At 43.1% G+C, this 18,822-nt stretch overlaps 1 protein-coding gene and 1 non-coding gene across 2 annotated transcripts in view; one reads left to right on the top strand and one right to left on the bottom strand.

Moving 5' to 3' along the window:
• LOC137991793 (uncharacterized) overlaps positions 1 to 18,822 on the bottom strand; it is a 42,681-nt gene that overhangs the window by 7,586 nt on the left and 16,273 nt on the right. The window contains exons 7-15 of the mRNA XM_068836832.1: positions 13,437 to 13,737; positions 12,864 to 12,982; positions 11,490 to 11,634; positions 9,836 to 10,183; positions 9,469 to 9,608; positions 7,622 to 7,835; positions 4,486 to 5,436; positions 2,801 to 2,815; positions 2,353 to 2,682 (exon numbers count right to left, since the gene is read on the bottom strand). Of these exons, the coding sequence (XP_068692933.1) occupies positions 2,353 to 2,682; positions 2,801 to 2,815; positions 4,486 to 5,436; positions 7,622 to 7,835; positions 9,469 to 9,608; positions 9,836 to 10,183; positions 11,490 to 11,634; positions 12,864 to 12,982; positions 13,437 to 13,737 (2,563 nt within the window). The remainder of the gene's footprint in view (positions 1 to 2,352; positions 2,683 to 2,800; positions 2,816 to 4,485; positions 5,437 to 7,621; positions 7,836 to 9,468; positions 9,609 to 9,835; positions 10,184 to 11,489; positions 11,635 to 12,863; positions 12,983 to 13,436; positions 13,738 to 18,822) is intronic.
• On the top strand, positions 12,216 to 12,288 carry Trnaa-ggc (transfer RNA alanine (anticodon GGC)). The gene has a single exon. It is a non-coding gene; the product is annotated as a tRNA-Ala (tRNA).

Genomic DNA, 18,822 nt, shown 5'->3' with positions numbered 1-18,822 from the left:
CGATAATGGACCACAGTTCATGTCTAACGAATTTTCCGCGTTTATGAGCAAAACTGGCGTCAAACATACTCTATTTCCACCATATCATCCTCAATCTAATGGTGCACCTTAGGGAAAAATTGTAGAGAACTGAAACAATCCCCGGTTATCCCTGCATTTATTCATATGCTTATCCCGTCATTAAATAGTTGCAACCAACACTTTTATTGGAAAGTAGCGGGGAGCTACTTTGGAAATGGGGAGTATTGAAACTAGATCGTCTACTGCTAGCACTCTTTAGCGCTAAAAAAGAGAACTTGTCACCGATTGGTTATATTTTGAGCTCTGGTTCAATGGCCCGACAACCGTTGCAAACAGTAAGATAGCTTGATTTTAGTGACTCAGCGCAGGTGTATGATTTAGAAATGTGTTCATACACATCGCTAGAACAAGAAAACGTGTCTGAACTTACTACCTTTGATAAAATACTCGTAGAGAACTCAAAAGAGAAAAATCTGTAAGAAAGTAAAAACTGTCACTTTTAACGAGATACTTTCCTAGCGGGTTTCCCTCAGGCTGAATTCGGCTTTCATCTTCAGTTGGCTAAACTTTTCACTTCCTTCGGCGCGTGTCTTTGTTCACGCTTGATAAGCCGCTTTGAATTGGTCGAGCGGCCAAATGAGCCACTAATAGGGAGCTTACGAAACGAAGACGACGACGCCGACGGCAACGAGACGCTACAAAACAATAGGTTTAGTGAGCAAAACAATGGCTCTGGACGCTCTGCACGTGCGTTTTACATTGTGGTACATTTCTTTGCCGTCATCTCCTAAATGACGACGTGAAATGACCAAATTCAAGGTTCTGTGGAAGACGTTAGCACATGACGATGAATTTTCAGTTCTCTCTCTACGCTTCCAACTCACTCATACCAGTTTAATTCCTCGACAGTTACTACACATTTTAACGCGGAACTACATGAAATAGTTTCGTAGTGATATGAATAACGCGGATTTGTATTTTTAAATGAAGTCTTCGTAGCCGTCGTGGTCCTCGTTTCGTAAGCTCCCTATTGTTCACCATATCGCACCTCACATTTCAGATCATACTGGAAAACGTTTGATTGACAGCAGCCAAATTCTGCAACGGGACTAATGTTTTCCCACCGCTAGAAATTATGTGGTCAGTCAAGACGGGATATAAGACCAAATTTGTGCATGCCGATCATTTCATTAGAGCTCAAGATAAAAAAAACCAAATGAGACTAGTGAGATTGAACTACTTCTTCCTGAGTCATGTCAACAATAGTCACCAGTCCAAGTTAGTGATACAGTTTCTGATGAAATATGCCAGCCAAACGTTAGTGCTGCAGATGTGAAATCTGAGCCTCGTTTTACCAAGCCGGGGACTGAAGGCATGTCATCGCCAGTTGTTTTGAAGCGATCGTCGAGAATCAGGAAACCAGTGGACCGACTTAATTTGTAGCTGAGATTCCTGTTTTATGTCTCAATACTGTTGTGTTTTCTATCGCATTGGTGGGAAAAAGCAGAGTGATATATTAATGTGTGGGTGCAGCTTTACCCAGGATGCCTTGGTAATAAAGTGGTTGAAGCCCGCCATCTTGAATGTCGTGTTAAATGCTAGTTTTTAAGAAATAGAAAACATGTACCGTGTTTCTATCGAGTTATAGAAACACGAGTGAAAGTTTGGGAGATCGAGAAATGCTGTGGGAACACAAGCCGCAGGCGAGTGTTTCCACAGCTTTTTCGAGTTCTCCCGAACTTTCACTCGTGTTTCTATAACTCGGAAAAAACACGGAGTACAACGCGACGAGAAAAAGGAAAACAACTTGTTATCTCTAATTATCAAAATGTAAATTCTCTTTGCTCGCGCCATCACTACATCAACAGCTCGTGCTAGTTCTGTGACTCCATCGAGTTAAAATGGGCAACATTTTTCGCGCAACTTGTCCCGCAACAATGTTGCGTTGCAAGTTGAGATGGTTTGTTGGGCGTATTACCACCTTCTTGCGCAAAAAAATTATTTGTTGCAAAAAGTAGACGTCGCTTTTACTTTTTGCAACATGAAAATTTGTTGCGCAAGGTGGTAACAAGCGCAACAAACCATCTCAACTAGCAACGCAACATTGTTGCGCGACAAGTTGCACGAAAATTTTGCCAGTATTACTGGGCCTTTATAGGAACACGACTTTTAACCAATCAGCGCGCGTATTTTCTTGGGACTGTTTTCTAAATGACATTACCGATCGGTCTTATGTTTACTGTGAAGACTGGAGTATAAGATATTAGATTATAATGTATAACAAGAATAGAAGAAGAAAAAGAACCAGACGAATCGCAGGCCTTATCTCACCTGTACAATAGCCCCACTGTTTATCAGTGTCGTAGTTGTATGTTGTCGCGCACCAAGGCCGAGTTTCATCCTTGGTAGTGCAGGTCTTGTACATTTTCCCGCCATAGATAAATGGAAAATGGCAGCAATTTCCATTGGAATTTCCTCCGTAACCCAAAAAACAGCCGGCGCAGAATCCCCAGTGTTTGTCTGCGTCATAACTTTCAGTCGTTGCACACCAGCGGTAACCTCGCACAGCTCTTGTGCAGCGGTGTTTCGGCGCACCATGATAAATAAAAGGAAAGACACAACAAGCCCCACGTGATGTTCCGCCATGACTGGGCATACAACCTTCATTTGTTTAAAAAGCGATAAATCCGTAAAAATAAAACGTCTGTCCTCTGGTCATCATTGTATGTTGTGACACAGGACTAGTTAAAAGACCAAAAATTCTAGTTTAGAATCTTACCTTGATTTGGAAGAACTGAAAAAACAAACAGATAGTAATTAAGAAATAATTAAGAAATAATTAAGGTATAGAGGTTTTCATTCCTACTTAATCTTTAATAGAATTGGATGACTGAAAATCTGTGCTTTTGAGCTCTGGAAACAAAGAAAGAACATTTGGGCAGTAGTCTTAACGAGAAAAGACAATACAACTGCGCAGAAAACATGGCATAATGTCCTTGGAGGACTATCAATTATTTTGAGTTAAATTGCAATTACTCATTGAAAGCTCAGTGCATAAAAAGTGCATTTTCATTAAATTATAACTGTAGGGCGTCTCCCCTCTTGTATGAAACACACTATTGGCTATTAACATAGCCATTACCAAATCTTCTCCTAAGCTATAGCTATTCCACTTGCCTAAACTCACTTTGATGGCTTAGTGTTTGTTCCCTTTGTGCACACCACCTTTACAAGCACATCTTGAACTGTTATTCACTCACCAATTACCGATACTATTTGCAATGTCTTTACTGAAAAACTAAGAATACTACACAACACAACAGACTCAGAAGATTCACTATGCTCGTTCCGTAAAACTATTTCATGCCCTTGAAGCATGATGGCGTCGTTACGTGTGTCACGCAATGAATGCGCTTATACACTACTTTTGCCTGTGGCTTTGGTTACCATGGTAATTACCCTCTTTGTGCTTCTGGTTTTTTTGTCGACAGTTGTTGATGATTGTTAATTCTTTCAATCATTGTTAGAGCGGTTTTCAATTGAGTGTCGAAAGTAATTAGTGAATTACTTTGGTTTATGATTACTTCACTCAGTGATTGGTTCAAAGTTCTCGCGCCACTTTTTCAACCAATCAGAAGTGAAACCAAAACCAATCGTGGCTCATGCGTGCACATTTTCCCGCGCTTTGTGTCGGCTACGTGTAATTACTTCGAATTTTGATTGGTTTACTGGATTGTCTCAGTCCTTTTTGATTGGTCAAAGTAATTACTTTGGTTTTGGTTTTACGACACTCCATTGAAAAGCGCTCTAATGGAAGCAATTTTAGGTCTAACGCAACATGATCAATTTAACAAATTGATGTGGATCCACGAGGCGATAGCCGAGTGGATCCGCAGACTACTTTGACAATGTTATGACGAAATTCATTGTCAATAACAGGACAGACGCATAAACCTTGTTCCAAAATGGCTACCATCTTAACATTCTTTTGTTGGTATTCAAATTAGCCCTTCTTGCCTCGTTTTTAAGATCAAGCAGCAAAAGAATAAATTATTTTGAACGAGACAACAAGGGCCAACTTGTATGCACATACATTAGCGGCCATTTTGGAATAAGGTTTATGAAAAACTGACATCAATTTGTTTTTTCACAATAACCAAAAGGCAGAGGGGTCAAAATTAAGTCAAAACACGAGAAGAACGCGAGAGAAGAATGCGAGAAACTTCAATTTTATTCAATCTGACGCGGCCAAATTCATAACTTGCCTCGCTCTCTTATTGGCTAATGGAAAAACGGAGATCAACAGATCAACGTTTCGCAAAATTTTGCATAACTTTAACTCTTCAAAACGCATAAATTATGAATTTATGTGTCTGTCCACTTATTGACAATAGCAATTAGCCAATGAGCGCGCGAGAATTTTGCAGTCATTGTATAAAATAAGTAAATAAATAAATAACTCACTTGGCATTGGAGGTAGGGTTGGAATCGGAGGTAGCGTAGGCAGAACGTAAGGTGGTGGCTGTGAGGTGGTCGGAAACGCACATGGAGGTGGAGCTCCGGGGTATTTTGGTCTCCCAGGTGGCAGGCACCCAGGAAATGGAGGAGGGAGTTCTGGCCGAAGTGGAACCGTAGGCAAAGGGATAGGTGGGAGAGGTGGGTATACTTGAGGTGGGATGAAAGGATAAGGTGGACCAGGAAGTGTTGTCTTTCGTGGTTCATGGACGGTTGGCCATATTGGAGGAGGACTAGGTAAAGTGAACGGTGGAGTAATTACAGGTGGAAGTGTTCCATGTGGATGGATTCCAGGTGGAGGGATTTCGGGTGGGGGAATTCCTGGTGGAGGAATTCCGGGTGGCGGAATTCCAGGTGGAAGGATTCCAAGCGGAGGAATTCCTGGGGGAGGTTTTCCTGGTGGTGGTGTTAATGTAAAAGGTGGTCTACTCGATGAGCAGGGACGAAGCGTGGTGGTTGTGAGATGTGAAGAAGGGAACTCAGGACCACATGGTCGCAAGGTAGTAGGGATGGATGTTTTCGTTGTGTGTGTCGTTACTAAGGAGGGAGGTGGACCGGGAGGTGGGAGACGGGGTGGGGACGGGGAGGGAGGAAGAGGAGAAGGAGGAAGAGGAGATGGAGGAACGGAGGGGGGAATGGAGGGAGGAAAAGCGGTAGGAGGGCTTGATGGTTTGTATTTCGGGAAGCGGTGCAGTGCCGGGGTAGTAGAGGAAGGATAATGAGGAAGTGGTGGTGGTGGTGGTGGCGGCGGCGGCGGTGGTGAAGTGGGAGGCGGAGGGGGAGGGGCAAATGTAGGTAGCGGAGATGGTGGTAATGTCGGCGCTTGTGGTTTTAAAGATGCAGTTGAAGGCTTTGATCTTGTTTTGGGAGATGCTCTAGTTGGCCTGGTCGTTAACGTACCTAAACGATGAATAAAAGAGGACAAGAAAAAGTGTTTCAGTTGAGATCAAAATAACATTTTATCGTTACAGTTAAGTGGCTTAATAAGCTGAGCATCAGATTACCGTGCGGGAGATCAAGAATTCGAACCCCGAAAGGAACATCAGCCTATTAAAATAATTAAAAAGAAAGTTTTGCCTTTGTAATGACATCTGCAAATGGTTAGACTTTCAAGACTTCTCGGATAAGGACTCTAAACTGTAGGCCCTGTTTCACAATACGATTATGTCTATGTCTATAAAGAGTACGTAGGGCTTTTGTTATGGGCATCTGGTCCGATCTGTGGGGCGACAGTAATTGACTCTAGCTGTTGAGGTGACTATGTCTTCAAGAGGAAGCTAGAGGAGCAAAGATGGTGCAGTGGTGAGAGCACTCGCCTCTCACCAATTTTACCTGGGTTCGATTCCCAGACTTGGCGTCACATGTGGGTCAAATTTGTTGGTTCTCTACTCTGCTCCGAGAGGTTTTTCTCCGGGTACTCAGGTAATTTTCCTCTCCTCAAAAAAACCAACCTTCGATTTGATATTTGCATTATTATTATTATCATTGTCATTATCATTACAGTGCAAAAGAAGTATTTGCAGGGACCGGAATTAACGTCACCAATGAAGGGCCCAAACACCTCAGGGCTGCACTTGGATCAAGGTCTTATTTGGAGGAGTATGTTGGCGGCAAAGTGTAAGACTGGCTCAGTGAAGTAAGTTAGCTTGCGGAGTTTGCCACATCAGGCGCAAGCCTGGTACACAGCTTTTACATTCGGACTGAGGTATCAGTGGACATGTTTTCTGAGAACATTGCCAGACAGCGGGGACTCACTGAAACCGCTTGAAAGTCCAGTTTCGGACGTACTTATACCTTCATTACTAGAGCTTTATTGCTGCCCGATAGAGCGACATCTGTTGGCTCTTCCGGTGCGCATAGGAGGCCTTTGACTCACAAACCCAGTCCACAGTGCAGAGAGGGAATACTCAGCGTCCATCAAAGTAAGCGATCCACTAGCCGCTTGCTAACAAAATTATGGCGCAACCCCATGAGACCCAGATGAAGACAATGTGCGAGGGTTAATGAATCAAGGAACGGACGAACTCCCTGTCTGAAAGAACAAGAAGAGCCGTTGACCAGGCTCGTGAAAAGGGTGCCTTCAACTGGCTCATTCCCCTCAAGGATATGGACTTTGATGTCAATTAACGAGAGTTCTGAGACTCAATAAGGCTACGCTATGACTGGCCTATACCGGAAAACCCATCAGTCTGCGTGTTAGGTTCTGGGTTCACCGCGGATCATGCCATGATATGCCAGCGAGGGGGTCTAAATATCCAGCGTCACAGCGAGATCCGTGACTTAGAGGCTGAGCTACTGGAGATAATTTGCTATGAAGTGCAACCTTTCACTCGCGAGTAACTGAATACAGGAGCCTTCCTTTTTATATAAGGGTGTTCGACCCGAATGAGGACTCCTATAAAGATCTTACCCAAAAACAGATCTAACGACTCCATGAAAATGAAAAGAAAAGAAAATACGCGTCCAGAGTAATCGAAATCGAGCAGGGCACAATCACTCCCCTCGTCTTCACCAGTACAGGGGGTATGGCCGAAAAATGCCAGCGATAATCTCATTCAAGACCAGCTGAGCTCATGGCTGCCAAGAAACAAGAGGACTTCGCCACAACTATCAGACCCAAAGTATCCTTCGCGATTCTGCGCAGTGCGTTGTTATCTCTTAGGGGGTCCAGATCTATGAGACGGAGATCTGCAGAGGTAAAGGACAGTGATCTAGAAATAGACAAGGGAATAGCGAGACTGATTTGAATAGTTCTAGCATTTTTATTAGCTTATATATTAGGCCTTTTTAGAAGTACGAGTTTTAAATGTAATTTTTTTTACATTTTTTTCCTAACATTGCTGTATAGATTCTTACCTATAACCATGTCGTACGTAAGGACAAACGTATAGTTTAACTACCTGTTTATTGATGGAATAATTGTTATTTTTACTGAGGTTTTTAAAATTTGATTATTTGTGTGTACGGATTTTAATAAAGTTGCTCTTGATATAAATTTTACAAATATTATTGTTTTTATTATTATTATTATTATTATTATTATTATTATTATTATTATTATTATTATTATTAATATTACACGTACTTATTTTCGGTTTTGATGTGACAGATACGTGAATAGGGACATCACAATGTAGACCAGGGATACAGGACACTTTTCTCCTTCCGTTTAAATAGATTTCATGCACTTCGGCTGGGTCCTCTGCCCAAAACGTAACAATCACTCCTCTGAAAGACGTTTGGTCACCATCATCAAGACGCAGATGTTGCTCATCTAATAATCCGTGTGTGACCTGAAACTGAGATTCAGAATGGATGAATATCGATTGAGCAAGTATTTTTCCTGTTGCAGGTAGAGAATATCTTATAGACGGGCTTTTAAGCGATTACTTTATCAACCCGAGGAAGAAATTAAATTCTCTCAAAACTAACTTTGAAGCTCTCAACGTGACGCTTTCATGATGTTTTTAAGTTAGTATGCAAATTTCAACGAAATGATTGCAAAACGTTATTTTAAAACCATGTTTTAGAAAAACAACCCTCCCGTATTTGCCCAGCTAGCTTCATAAAGTCTTTTATAACTCAACAGTAAATTATCCAATTGCGAACAAATTGATTCTGAAGTTTCTTAAAATTGAGGAGATGGGGGGAATGTTGATATACGCTAAATCGATTTTTCAAAGTATATGTTGTTTTGCTTCATTATATTATTATAATATCTCAAATCATTTTTGGAACATTTTTTTCTCTTATATACGAGGCGTTTGCTTATGTAATTCTTGTTTGTGTAACTCTTGTCAATTTCTAAGTGTCTTTTTGTAATATTGTCGTCGGTGTAAGTGGCCCACCTAGAATAACTATGCTAACTGCGGGCTACCATGGTCTTGCTTGTAACATCATTAATTTTGGAAATAAAGTGAAAGAGTGAAAGTGAAGAAAATTATTCAAACTAGTAATTGCGAAAGAAATTAAAGCTTTAACTTCTGTTGAGAAACATTGGGATTTTTGTTGAGTTTCCCCGAGTCCATCCTAAAACACGACGTTTCTTCATTCTTTTAACAGAGGTAAGTTTAGAATTTCCTTCACCCTATTAACCAAACTGGCTTAACCTGAACTATATAAACTTATAGTACCTAGAAATGAGACAATCTCACAATTTTTACAAAGAAAAAGGTGAATTTTATCCATGATACCCTGAGTCGTAATTCGAAAAATGAAAAAAAAAAAAAAGATGTCTTCACCATCATTTCCTTTTTGAACATTTTTTGTCCACTACTTGCATGTTGCACGTTCCTTGAGCCTTGACAATGTCATTGCAAGTTACAATACAATACATACTTAACTGACCACCCTCCATAGGGGCTTTCCAGGGCCAATGAAACACAATGAACGAAACGACAGAGCGGAACAACAACAACAACAACAACAACAACAACAACAACAACTGTTAAGAATCCCAACTGGCCGGAGGCAAACCAGTTGGCTAATTACAAGTGCAGCTGAGAAGTTGAACCAGGAACTACCAGGAACAAATTCAACGAGTGGCCAGAACGGGTCTTGAACCCGAGATCTCCGGATCTCCAACCAAGCGCCCTAACCACTAGGCCGTGCTGCCTCCAAAAGTTCTCTTTACAAGGCTGTAATTTTCAATTTTGAGATGGTTTTCCAAGGCGCTCTTACGTATCTAATCAATGCAATCTAAAGTCAGCCAAGTCTGATACTCTCATATGTTAATTTGAGTAAGTAAGAACTTTCTATCCAGCCAGGCCTGACATTTGTGTGCGTTCCCCTTCTTCTCATCGCTTGATAAACTCCATTGATTGATTAATCAGTTAATCAATCAATTTACACTAGGCGTGGCATCCGCTTTCGATACAAAATGTACCGTCTTACTGGATTCAAAAATGGGTCAGAAGTCAGGTTCTCTCTTACCGCCATCACTTCAGAGCTTCTAATGCTATACCGAAGAACAAACGTTTTTCCCCGGACCAGGTAACCCTCTGGTTTTAAACTGGAATAAAGCAGGAAATGAATGCCAACATTGTTGTGGAAGCGAATATGGACACAGGGACCTAAAATATACATAAAAATGCAATTTAATGGGACTTCAGTTGACATTCCTACGATCGATATAGTTAAGTTACTTATGTGGTTGAAAATGAATTCAAAACCTAATCTTCGGAACGAAAGAGCTGACAACTAGAACCATTTCTCTGGGTTATAAAAATTAAACTTCCTTTTGAAACGAAACAAGTCTTACGGTGATATCTTGCTTGGAACAGAACATTGCATATTTTACCTTCGGGTTCATGGGTCGTGAATGGGGCTTTTGTCGTAGAAAGAGTTGTTTGTTCGGATGGAGTTGAAGGTTTTCTTGTGCTTGTGATAACGAATGGTGGAGGCGTTAATGGCTGAAACAGATCAAAGCAATTCATTTGCGCATTTTCGTTAACCTTCAAGGGTCGTAACGAAAACGAACACCGCTGGATCCATTTCAAAGAGGGTTGGTTGAAGTCGGTAACAATCGGCACGTGGTGATAATTTCCGTGTTCTCTTCGACACATGTACCATCCTAGGCGCAGTAGGCTAAACTGAAATGCTCCCGGAAATGAGAATTTCTCGTGAAAATATGCACTTGCGTCTTGACCTGAAAATCAAAAGGAAGCACATAGCTTTGAGCCGATTAAAGGAGCAGTGTTGAGAGCACTCGCCTCCCACCAGTGTGGGCCGGGTTCGATTCACAGACTTGGTGTCACCTGAGCGTTGAGTTTTTCCGTTCTCTTCGCTGTCACTGGGAGGCTTTACGTCGCGTACTCCGCTTTTCCCCTCTCCTAAAAGACAGCCTATGCCTTTATTCGAGTTAATTTGATTTGATTTCTATACAGTGCCTTAATTATGTCTAAAATCACTTGAAACTTTAGTTTATTAGTATTATCACAGTGAAAGAAACGGTCGGCCTCCTCTTGATAAAACTCCATTCCATAGGCAGCGGCGAATCTAGGGGGAAGAGTCAAGGGGTGCCCACCCCCCATCCTCCTCTTGGATCCGTCCTTGATAGGCTTCGTTAAAATACCAGTTTTTTACGTTAAACGGAATTTAGTATCACAAACGGGTTTTGAAGGTAAAATGCCTCGGGATGTTGAGAAAAGGCCTAGGGGCCAGTGTCTTCAATATCTCGAAAACCTGCCGGATCCGCTTATCTTGAAAAGGTGGTCTTTAAAATGTTTTCACTAAAATGACCAGCGCTCTGAGTTTACTCAACGCAACTTTAAAAAAATATGTACCACTCAATCCTGAGAAGGACTCTTTAGACCTATAGTTTACCAGTTTACCAGTTTCAGCACTTGGACTCCTTTGATTTGACTACTCTGTAAACGCGGAGTTCGCGGTTTACAGTCTTCACAGCCAGTGACATCTAGTAGGCTAAACTGACAGTGGATCAATAACATCATGGCTTAGTAGACCAATCACACCAACGGCCAGAGTGGTTATACCATCTACGGACGTTAAACAGATCACTTGAGTCTGGAGATGACTTCCGCTCAGGTTGTCGTCAATTTTATCCAAATCAGTCCTTCTCAAGACTACATTCCCTCCTAGGTTCAGCCACTTACCACTCAATCCTTTCTCATCGAGGAGATTTAGGTTTTAAGCCACTAGAGCGGTTTTCAATTGAGTTTCGAAAGTAATTAGCGAATTGCTTTGGTTTTGCATTACTTCACTCAGTGATTGGTTCAAAGTTCTCGCGCCACTTTTTCAACCAATCGTGGTTCGCGCGTGCACATTTTCCCGCGCTTTGTGTCGGTTACGTGTAATTACTTCGAGTTTTGATTGGTTTACCGGATGGTCTCCGTCCTTTTTGATTGGCCAAAGTAATTTCTTTGGTTTTGGTTTTACGACACTCAATTGAAAATCGCTCTATAATTAATAACTATAGATCGTGCTTTTCGTACCAAACAGAGAGCCTCCTCTCATCCCTAAGACAAATCTGTAGTTCTTCTGGCGGATGTAGTGATTAGGAGCACACATGGACTCAAATGATACCGTCTGGCGTTCCCCTGTTCCCTTTTCAAATCCTGGTACGTGAGCAAGGAAGGCCTATAAACAATGTTAACTATTAAATAAGTGAATCGGCGTCATATGTGCATAGGTTGGTTGGTTCTGTGCTGTGCTGAGAGAGGTTTTTTGCAGGGTAATTCGATTTTCCCCTCTCCTCAAAAACCAATGTTTGATTTGATTTGAGTTAAATTAATTTGAATGATTTCTCTGCACAGTGTCTCCAAATCGTACCTCAGGGCTAGCAGATCGACTCGACATTTAAATTTGATGTGATTATTAAGTGAAGCTATGATCCTTGCAATTATAAACGCAATTTTAGCAATTGCGTAGAGAAGCCTGAAAATTTCAGGACTTCAATGGGGTTTTGACCCGTGGCCGTGAGTGTCGTATTGCATCGTGCGCGAGGTCACGGGTTCAAATCCCATTGAAGTCCTGAATTTTTGCAGGCTTCTCTACGCAATTGCTAAAATTTCGTTCAGAACTGCCAAGATCAAAGCTTCACTTGATTTCATATCCGCAGGTCAATATATGATCCAGTTCATATATCATTTCGTTCATTGATTAATTCATCACAGGAACGTTTAAACCCACAAAATTAATGACCAGCTTCCCAAATCGGTGGCTTCATAGCTCACTTGGTTAGAGCGTCACACCGGCATCGTGAGGTCACGGGTTCAAACCCCGTTGAAGTCCCAAAATTTTCATGCTACTCCACGCAATTGCTAAAAACCGTATAATTCACTGGTCTTGAAAACACGTGTCAAGATCAATTTTTCAAAAGCAGCAGATCATAGGCTGGCGACTTGTTACTGTACGTAACATTGTATTTGGGCCCGAAAACGTCTTGGTACTTTTGAGAAACAGGAGCCTGAGCCGAATCTTTGAAAGTAGTGCGCGTCTTGGACACCCATCAAAGGAGCAAACTGGAATAGTTTGGAAGGGAATGTATGAAAAGGCATGTATTTGAACTAAGTGGGCACTGCAACTGCTTTTTAAATTATTTAAAACTAGAATGATAATAACAGTAAACGGAACAACTTAAATTTAAGAGGAATCATCCAACTACCATAAGTGACAGAAGGGTGGAGGCACTTACCCCCTTTTAGGAATATTGAACAAGTACCCCCTCTTAATCTTTGTATTTGATACCCTCCCCCGTGGCAATTTTGTTGTTGTTTTGTTTTTTTGCGGGTGGGGGCAAGTGGAAAGTGTAACGTAAAGATGAATTCATAATTGTGGTCTTAAGATAAAAATCTTTATATCATGACCTGGCAGGTTTGTGCTATCTCCAGTTTGCCGTAAGTGAAGCGCCAACAAAGGTTATTCAGCGGATTTTGGAAGGCAGGAACATCCACGGAATACAGCACATAGATTCCCCCATTCACAACTGCGTAAAAGAAAATTTCAATCACATCTGTTTGATATATAACGAACGTACGTTTAAAGCAACTGACCGTCTAATCACTTTTTAGCACTGGGATGAATATGATTTTTCTAGACAAAAGTTTGACACGGACGAACGCATAATCAATACAGAAAGAAAGAAGGAACAGTTTAAGAGTGCATTTAAGGCCCATTTTGAAAACATCACAACTATTTTAGGGCCCACAAGAAATCTCTTCTATCATCTCTTCTCGTTCTTAAACCTTATAGTTGCATTTAAACCACTTAGCTTTCAAATTCTCCAAAATTAAAACTGCCAATTTTGAAAACTGAGAGGTCGAAAATACCTTTTTTGGCTATCGACGTTTCCCAGACTTTTTTAAACTTAGAAAATATCTGTGATAAAGCGTCTAAAAATTCCCTTAATATTATTACCATGTAAATAATTTCATACTTACTTACGCGGGCCAAGCCTCTTTGATTCAAAAACAGGTTGTTTTGTGCAATCATTTGAGTAGAGGAGGTCATTGGCCTTGGTGGTATATAGTAGGGCATGTTCGGGTCAAAAACAACTTTTCCATTGTAAATACCGGTGGCAAGAGCAGTCACACCAGCCTTAACCTCTGTTGTTGCTGAGATATCAACAACACCTTGAGCACCCCTTTGAGCACCTCCTAGTTGCGCCTGTGCAACAGCTCCTGAAATTGCTCCGGAAGGCTGAGCAACCACGCTTCCATTGGCCGTGAAAATGTTAACAACCTGAAAGCCAAACTTTGATTAAGGCTGATGAGTCTTTCTTTATAGTCTGGATAGTATAATATCCTCACTGCATACTCATTACCTCATCGCATAAGGTTAAGTTATGGGAAGATTTCGCACCTGCCCTCACCATTACGACCTAAACGATCAAAACCCCCAATGCCTCAAAGAAACGCCACAACAAAAAACAAGACAGGAGCACCATTCTCTATTTCCACCCATTACTCAGAAGCCTCCTAAATCGCTACCCCCGCCCATGACTATTATTACTCTAGGCCAGCCGATACACCAGCCCTATAGTATTACAAGAGAAAAATCAGTAACCCATAACTAGAAGATACACTGGACGTTGCTAGGATGAGAAATCGGAGTCCGAACAAGGCACTCGGTACTCGAGAGGAGTCGCTTAGTGATAGAGGAGGAACCAGCTATAGTAGACATTTTATTGTAATGGTTAACCATATCGCCGTTCCTCCATCCTACGTAGCGAGAAATCTCATCCGGAGAGCAACCCATCATATTAAGGGTATTTGAAAGGCCAAGCCTAAAGCTGTGGGGGGTCTCTCCACAATCTATCTTAGCCCCTGTGAGGTGTTTGCGCAGACGGTTATTAACCGCAGAACCAAGAAAAGGCCTTGAGCTTATAACTTTAGGGCGGTCAGTAGTCCTAAACATATACCCGCCAGCTATTTCGATGGAAAGAAGGTGACAAACAGACAAATAATATTCAATCCAGGAAACAGGGCAGACCTCATTGTTCGTAAAAGGCTCTAAGACAAAAGGGCAAGATGTGTCACCCCGAAAAGTTTTAGTAAGTGTGAACTTAGGTAAAAATCCCTTCCGGTCTTTAGGTCTAAACACCTGGTTCCGCAAAAGGCGGCCGAGATCTGAAGCGCGATCCCCGGTAAAGAAATCAACAACGAAAAAGGTTGCGTCCCTCACTAAGATATACTTATCAACAACAGAAAGGTGAGCGCCGGCCTCTATAGAACGCCTAAGGAAAGTTATTAGCTTAGAAAATTTAACTGCAAAGACAGTATTGCTTTACCCGCCTGCTCCTACCGAATAAATTTAAGGTATTATTTGACCCTAGTGTGCGCAACAGGATTGGAGTCGTGCAAACGGCCAAGATTATTAAAAATGGCCCTCAGCTTTCCTAACAAAGAGCCTACCGACCCTGCTGCTAAACGGGTCGGGCAATCACAAGGAACTTCAGAACACGACTATGTAACACGGTCTTTCCTGACTTGTCCTTGCTAATTAAGAACTTAACAATTTCTTCCGAAGTACACGAGGAAATGTCTCTCGGGGGAGATAAGGAAGCTACGAAATCCAAAAGCTATCGCTCAAGGGCGGACTTCCGTCTTTGGTAAGGCTTGGCTTTGAACACATCATTAAACTCTTGGAAACGTTTAGCAATCTCTGCATGGTCAACAGTCTTGGTAGGCACAACAAATTTTTTAAGGCATGTCCGCGAACCACAAGCCTGAAAAAAGTTGGCATCAACGTCATTAGGGTACAGACATGCGGAACATCGCCGGACAGCTTTCCAAGGTCTTAGAACCCGGGGATCAAAGGCACTGTAAGGCAAAAATATTTACTAGCAGACACATCGGAACGCCCAGAGGTCCCACTGGAGAGGACGGGCGAGTCACTCTTGAGAATGCTGGGAAGGGAAAAGAAACACTGAACCGGAACCCTTCGGTTCCTGCCCAAAAGAAATCGATCGACTGAGAAGGCCTGGATGGTCGCCCACCAGAATGGTCTTGGTCGAATATCCGGAACGATGAGCGCAAAAGCGCCATGAAACTCTTGGTCGACAACGTAGCGAAGAAGAGGTCCAAGAAGAACAAAAGGTGGAAACAGGTAAATGTTGCGTCCAGCCGGTAGGGGGTTAGCGAAAACGTTGATCCCAGCTGATCCAGGGGTGGCCCAGGGCGTGTAGTGGGGCAGAGGGTTGCCGTAGGCATCTCTTTGACAGTTACCGTCCAAGGACATTAAATCGAATGAATGAGGACCAAACAAACGTTCCAAAGATAGCCAAGCCCCAACAGAAAGCATACAGCCCAAATCCAAACACTTCCGCGAAGGCTCGTCAGCGGGATTACGCGACGAAGGCACGCAGAAAGTTTGAATGCTGAAGGTCTGATCTCGACTATAACGATAAATTTCTTTGATAACCTCGTTGATTGCGGAATTCCTGCAACCGTCGTCGTCTAATGCAGACTTAAGAACTTTGTTATCAACATGGACATCAACGCGGGAATTTGACAACTGGCTTTTAAAGGAAACAAGAGCATTCAACAAGGCTCTTGACTCCAGCAAATTGACATCTGCAGAAGGATAAGAGGGCCAATAATCTCTGGACATTAACTTCCGTCCGTCTCCAAACAGAACCGCACCCCAAGCAGAAAAGAGTGAAACCGTTACGTGAAGCTCGGAGCGTCAAGGGAAACAATCCCTCCAATCATCGAGGAAACGCCAGTATGAAACCTCTGTACGAAGGTTTCCCTCAACGCGAACGAAAGGCTTAGAGGAGCGGCAGAGCTGGGAAATGGCTTTGAAAGTTTCACGGACGTAGAGTTTGCAACCAGGAACGGCCAAACTGAACGAGATAACTTTTCCCGCAAACCTCTGAAGGGTTTTAAGACTAACATGCCGGGAGGATTGAATCTCCTCCCTGAGTATCTTGAACTTGAGTTTCTTTTCAGGTGGAAGACGAAAAGCTTGGCGAAAGGAATCGCAAAAAAAAAAACCGAGAAAACGAATAACAATAGAAGGGACGCACTGCGATTTAGCGATAGTTATGAAGTAACCTGCCTCTATGAAAAGATAGCATAAAATGTAGGCGGCGGCCTCAGCTAGTACTCTGTTAGGGGGCAGAGTGGAACTGGCTGGCGCCCGATAGAGTTGACCAACGTGACGATCGTATATCCTGACACACAGGAACCCCAAACGAACGTGCTGCACTCGTAACGGCAAGACCGAGATGGTGATATATATAAGCACTCGCCTTCCATCCGAACGGGAGAGTGCAAAGGACAAAATAAACGCCATTCCATTCCAAGCCAAAGAAAGTCCGCAAAGAGGGATGGAGCAGCATATGTTGATAGCCACTTTTTTCATCAAAAGAGGTTTGAAAATGGCCAGGAAGAACATACCTGGGCAAGTCCGGAAGGTGGTCAAGCTTAAAAGGGAGGTCTTTAATCCAAAAATTCAAAAATCGATCATCGTGGCATAAACGAGGCTTGGAAGGTTCCACAGTGAGGGGAAGGACCAAATGGGGGGGAAGTTACATCGCCAACCCTGCCCCAAACCGCAATGACCTCAGCGTCTACCCAATCGATTACAGTATCAGTGATAAAGCTCCGGAATTGTTCACAAACCTTGGCGTTGTCAAGTCGCATAGGAGGAGGGAACAGCGAATCATTTGAGGAGCCTTTAAAGTTTCCTCTGAAGGGCTTGAAAAGCCGATCGATCCTAACACCCTCCTTAATAATCTCCATAAGGTCTACCTGAGATGAACAACGCCCGCTCAGCCAGTGCTCCCATACTGACAAATGGTTGTGAATTTCGCCCGCTCGGAAATACTCAGGGCTGAGGAAACGAAGCTCGTTTAACGAAGCTTGACTGGGGCAGGCTGCGACCATACTTGGTGAAGGGAGGGGGCCAACGAAAGGGGAGGGCCCCTGCGTAATACCACATAGGGAAATATCACCCTTTGACGAATTTGCGGCAACTGCAACAACCCTGGCATGGAAAAAAGCAGGGAGCAAAGGAAAAAATCCCGTGAAAACCAAAAAAGGAAACAAGCAGGGAACCCACCCCTTCGTTGACCCCGAAATCCGAACTAGGTCCGAAATTGAGACACAGAGCAGGTCCCCCCAAGGTCAACGCAGAAAGCGGATGTGGTAGAACGAGAAAGGGAACGAAAGAAACAAGGCTAATGAAAATAACAATTTATTTGAAAATACATCACAAACTGTCTAAAAAGCCAGGTCTAGGGACTAAAAACGCCCGGCACGTCCCCGACCACTTTGACGTCTCACCGGGTTATTACGGCATGAATGGGCAACATGCCCCCATTTAAAGCATTGAAAGCACTGAGTGCTTTGCTGAGGCGGGTAAGGAGACGGTCTACGCGCAATGGATCCATAGCCACAGGGGGGGTGGAGGAGTCTTGTCCACGCCCTTCAAAATAGTAGTAGCTTCCCTGGCAACTTTAGCACGAACAAGATCCCCCAATAACCCGAGAAAAGTCGCTGCAGCTGAAGGTGGTCCAAGGCATCCGTCCTGGCTCTGACGCATACTCGTCCGCTTTCTTGTGGCTTTCGTTTCTTGCCAGACGAACCAGAGACTGTAGCAGATCAAGGGCGTCATGTTTGTCGAACATCGCGGTAGGGCGACTGATATGTCGACGCAAGGCTGCGAGAGCTGACTCTGAACTTTCCAAAGTCTTCAGCTGCTCCAACGATTTAATCTTGTCCTCAAGAATCTTAATAAGGGCAGCGGCTTATGACAAAATAAACAGCCAAAACCAATTTGACCTAAAGTTTCAATTTACTTTTCATAAACAATATCCTGCAACACGTAATACCTTCCATAATGGTACAACGCAACAATAGATTGCCTCTACCAGAGGTACACACAAAAAACGGTCGCGCAACAACGCGTTGCCCACACCAGTAGCATACAGAAACAGTCACGCAACAGCACGTTGCCTCACCAGCTGTGTACGCAAGTACAAGACGTTGCTTTCACCAGTGGTATACGCAAAGCAGCCACGCAACAACACGTCGCCTTTACCGGTGGCATACACAAAAGAGTCACGCAACAACACGTCGCCTTCACCGGTGGTACCCGCGAAAACAGTCACGCAACAACGCGTTGCCTTCACCGGTGGAAAACGCAAAACGCAACGATATGTTGCCTTCACCAGTGGCACCAGCAAAAACAGTTACGCAATAACACGCTATCCCCATCAATGGAAAACGCAAAGAAAACACACAGCAAGACGTTGCCTTCACCGGTAGTACACGGAAAACAGTCACGCAACACGTTGCCTTCACCGGTGGTACACGCAAA

The sequence above is a fragment of the Montipora foliosa genome, chromosome 2, assembly GCF_036669935.1.
Source record: "Montipora foliosa isolate CH-2021 chromosome 2, ASM3666993v2, whole genome shotgun sequence".
Lineage (NCBI taxonomy): Eukaryota > Metazoa > Cnidaria > Anthozoa > Scleractinia > Acroporidae > Montipora > Montipora foliosa.
Note: the sequence above shows the minus strand (reverse complement) of the source record. Positions and strands in the feature narration are given on the sequence as shown.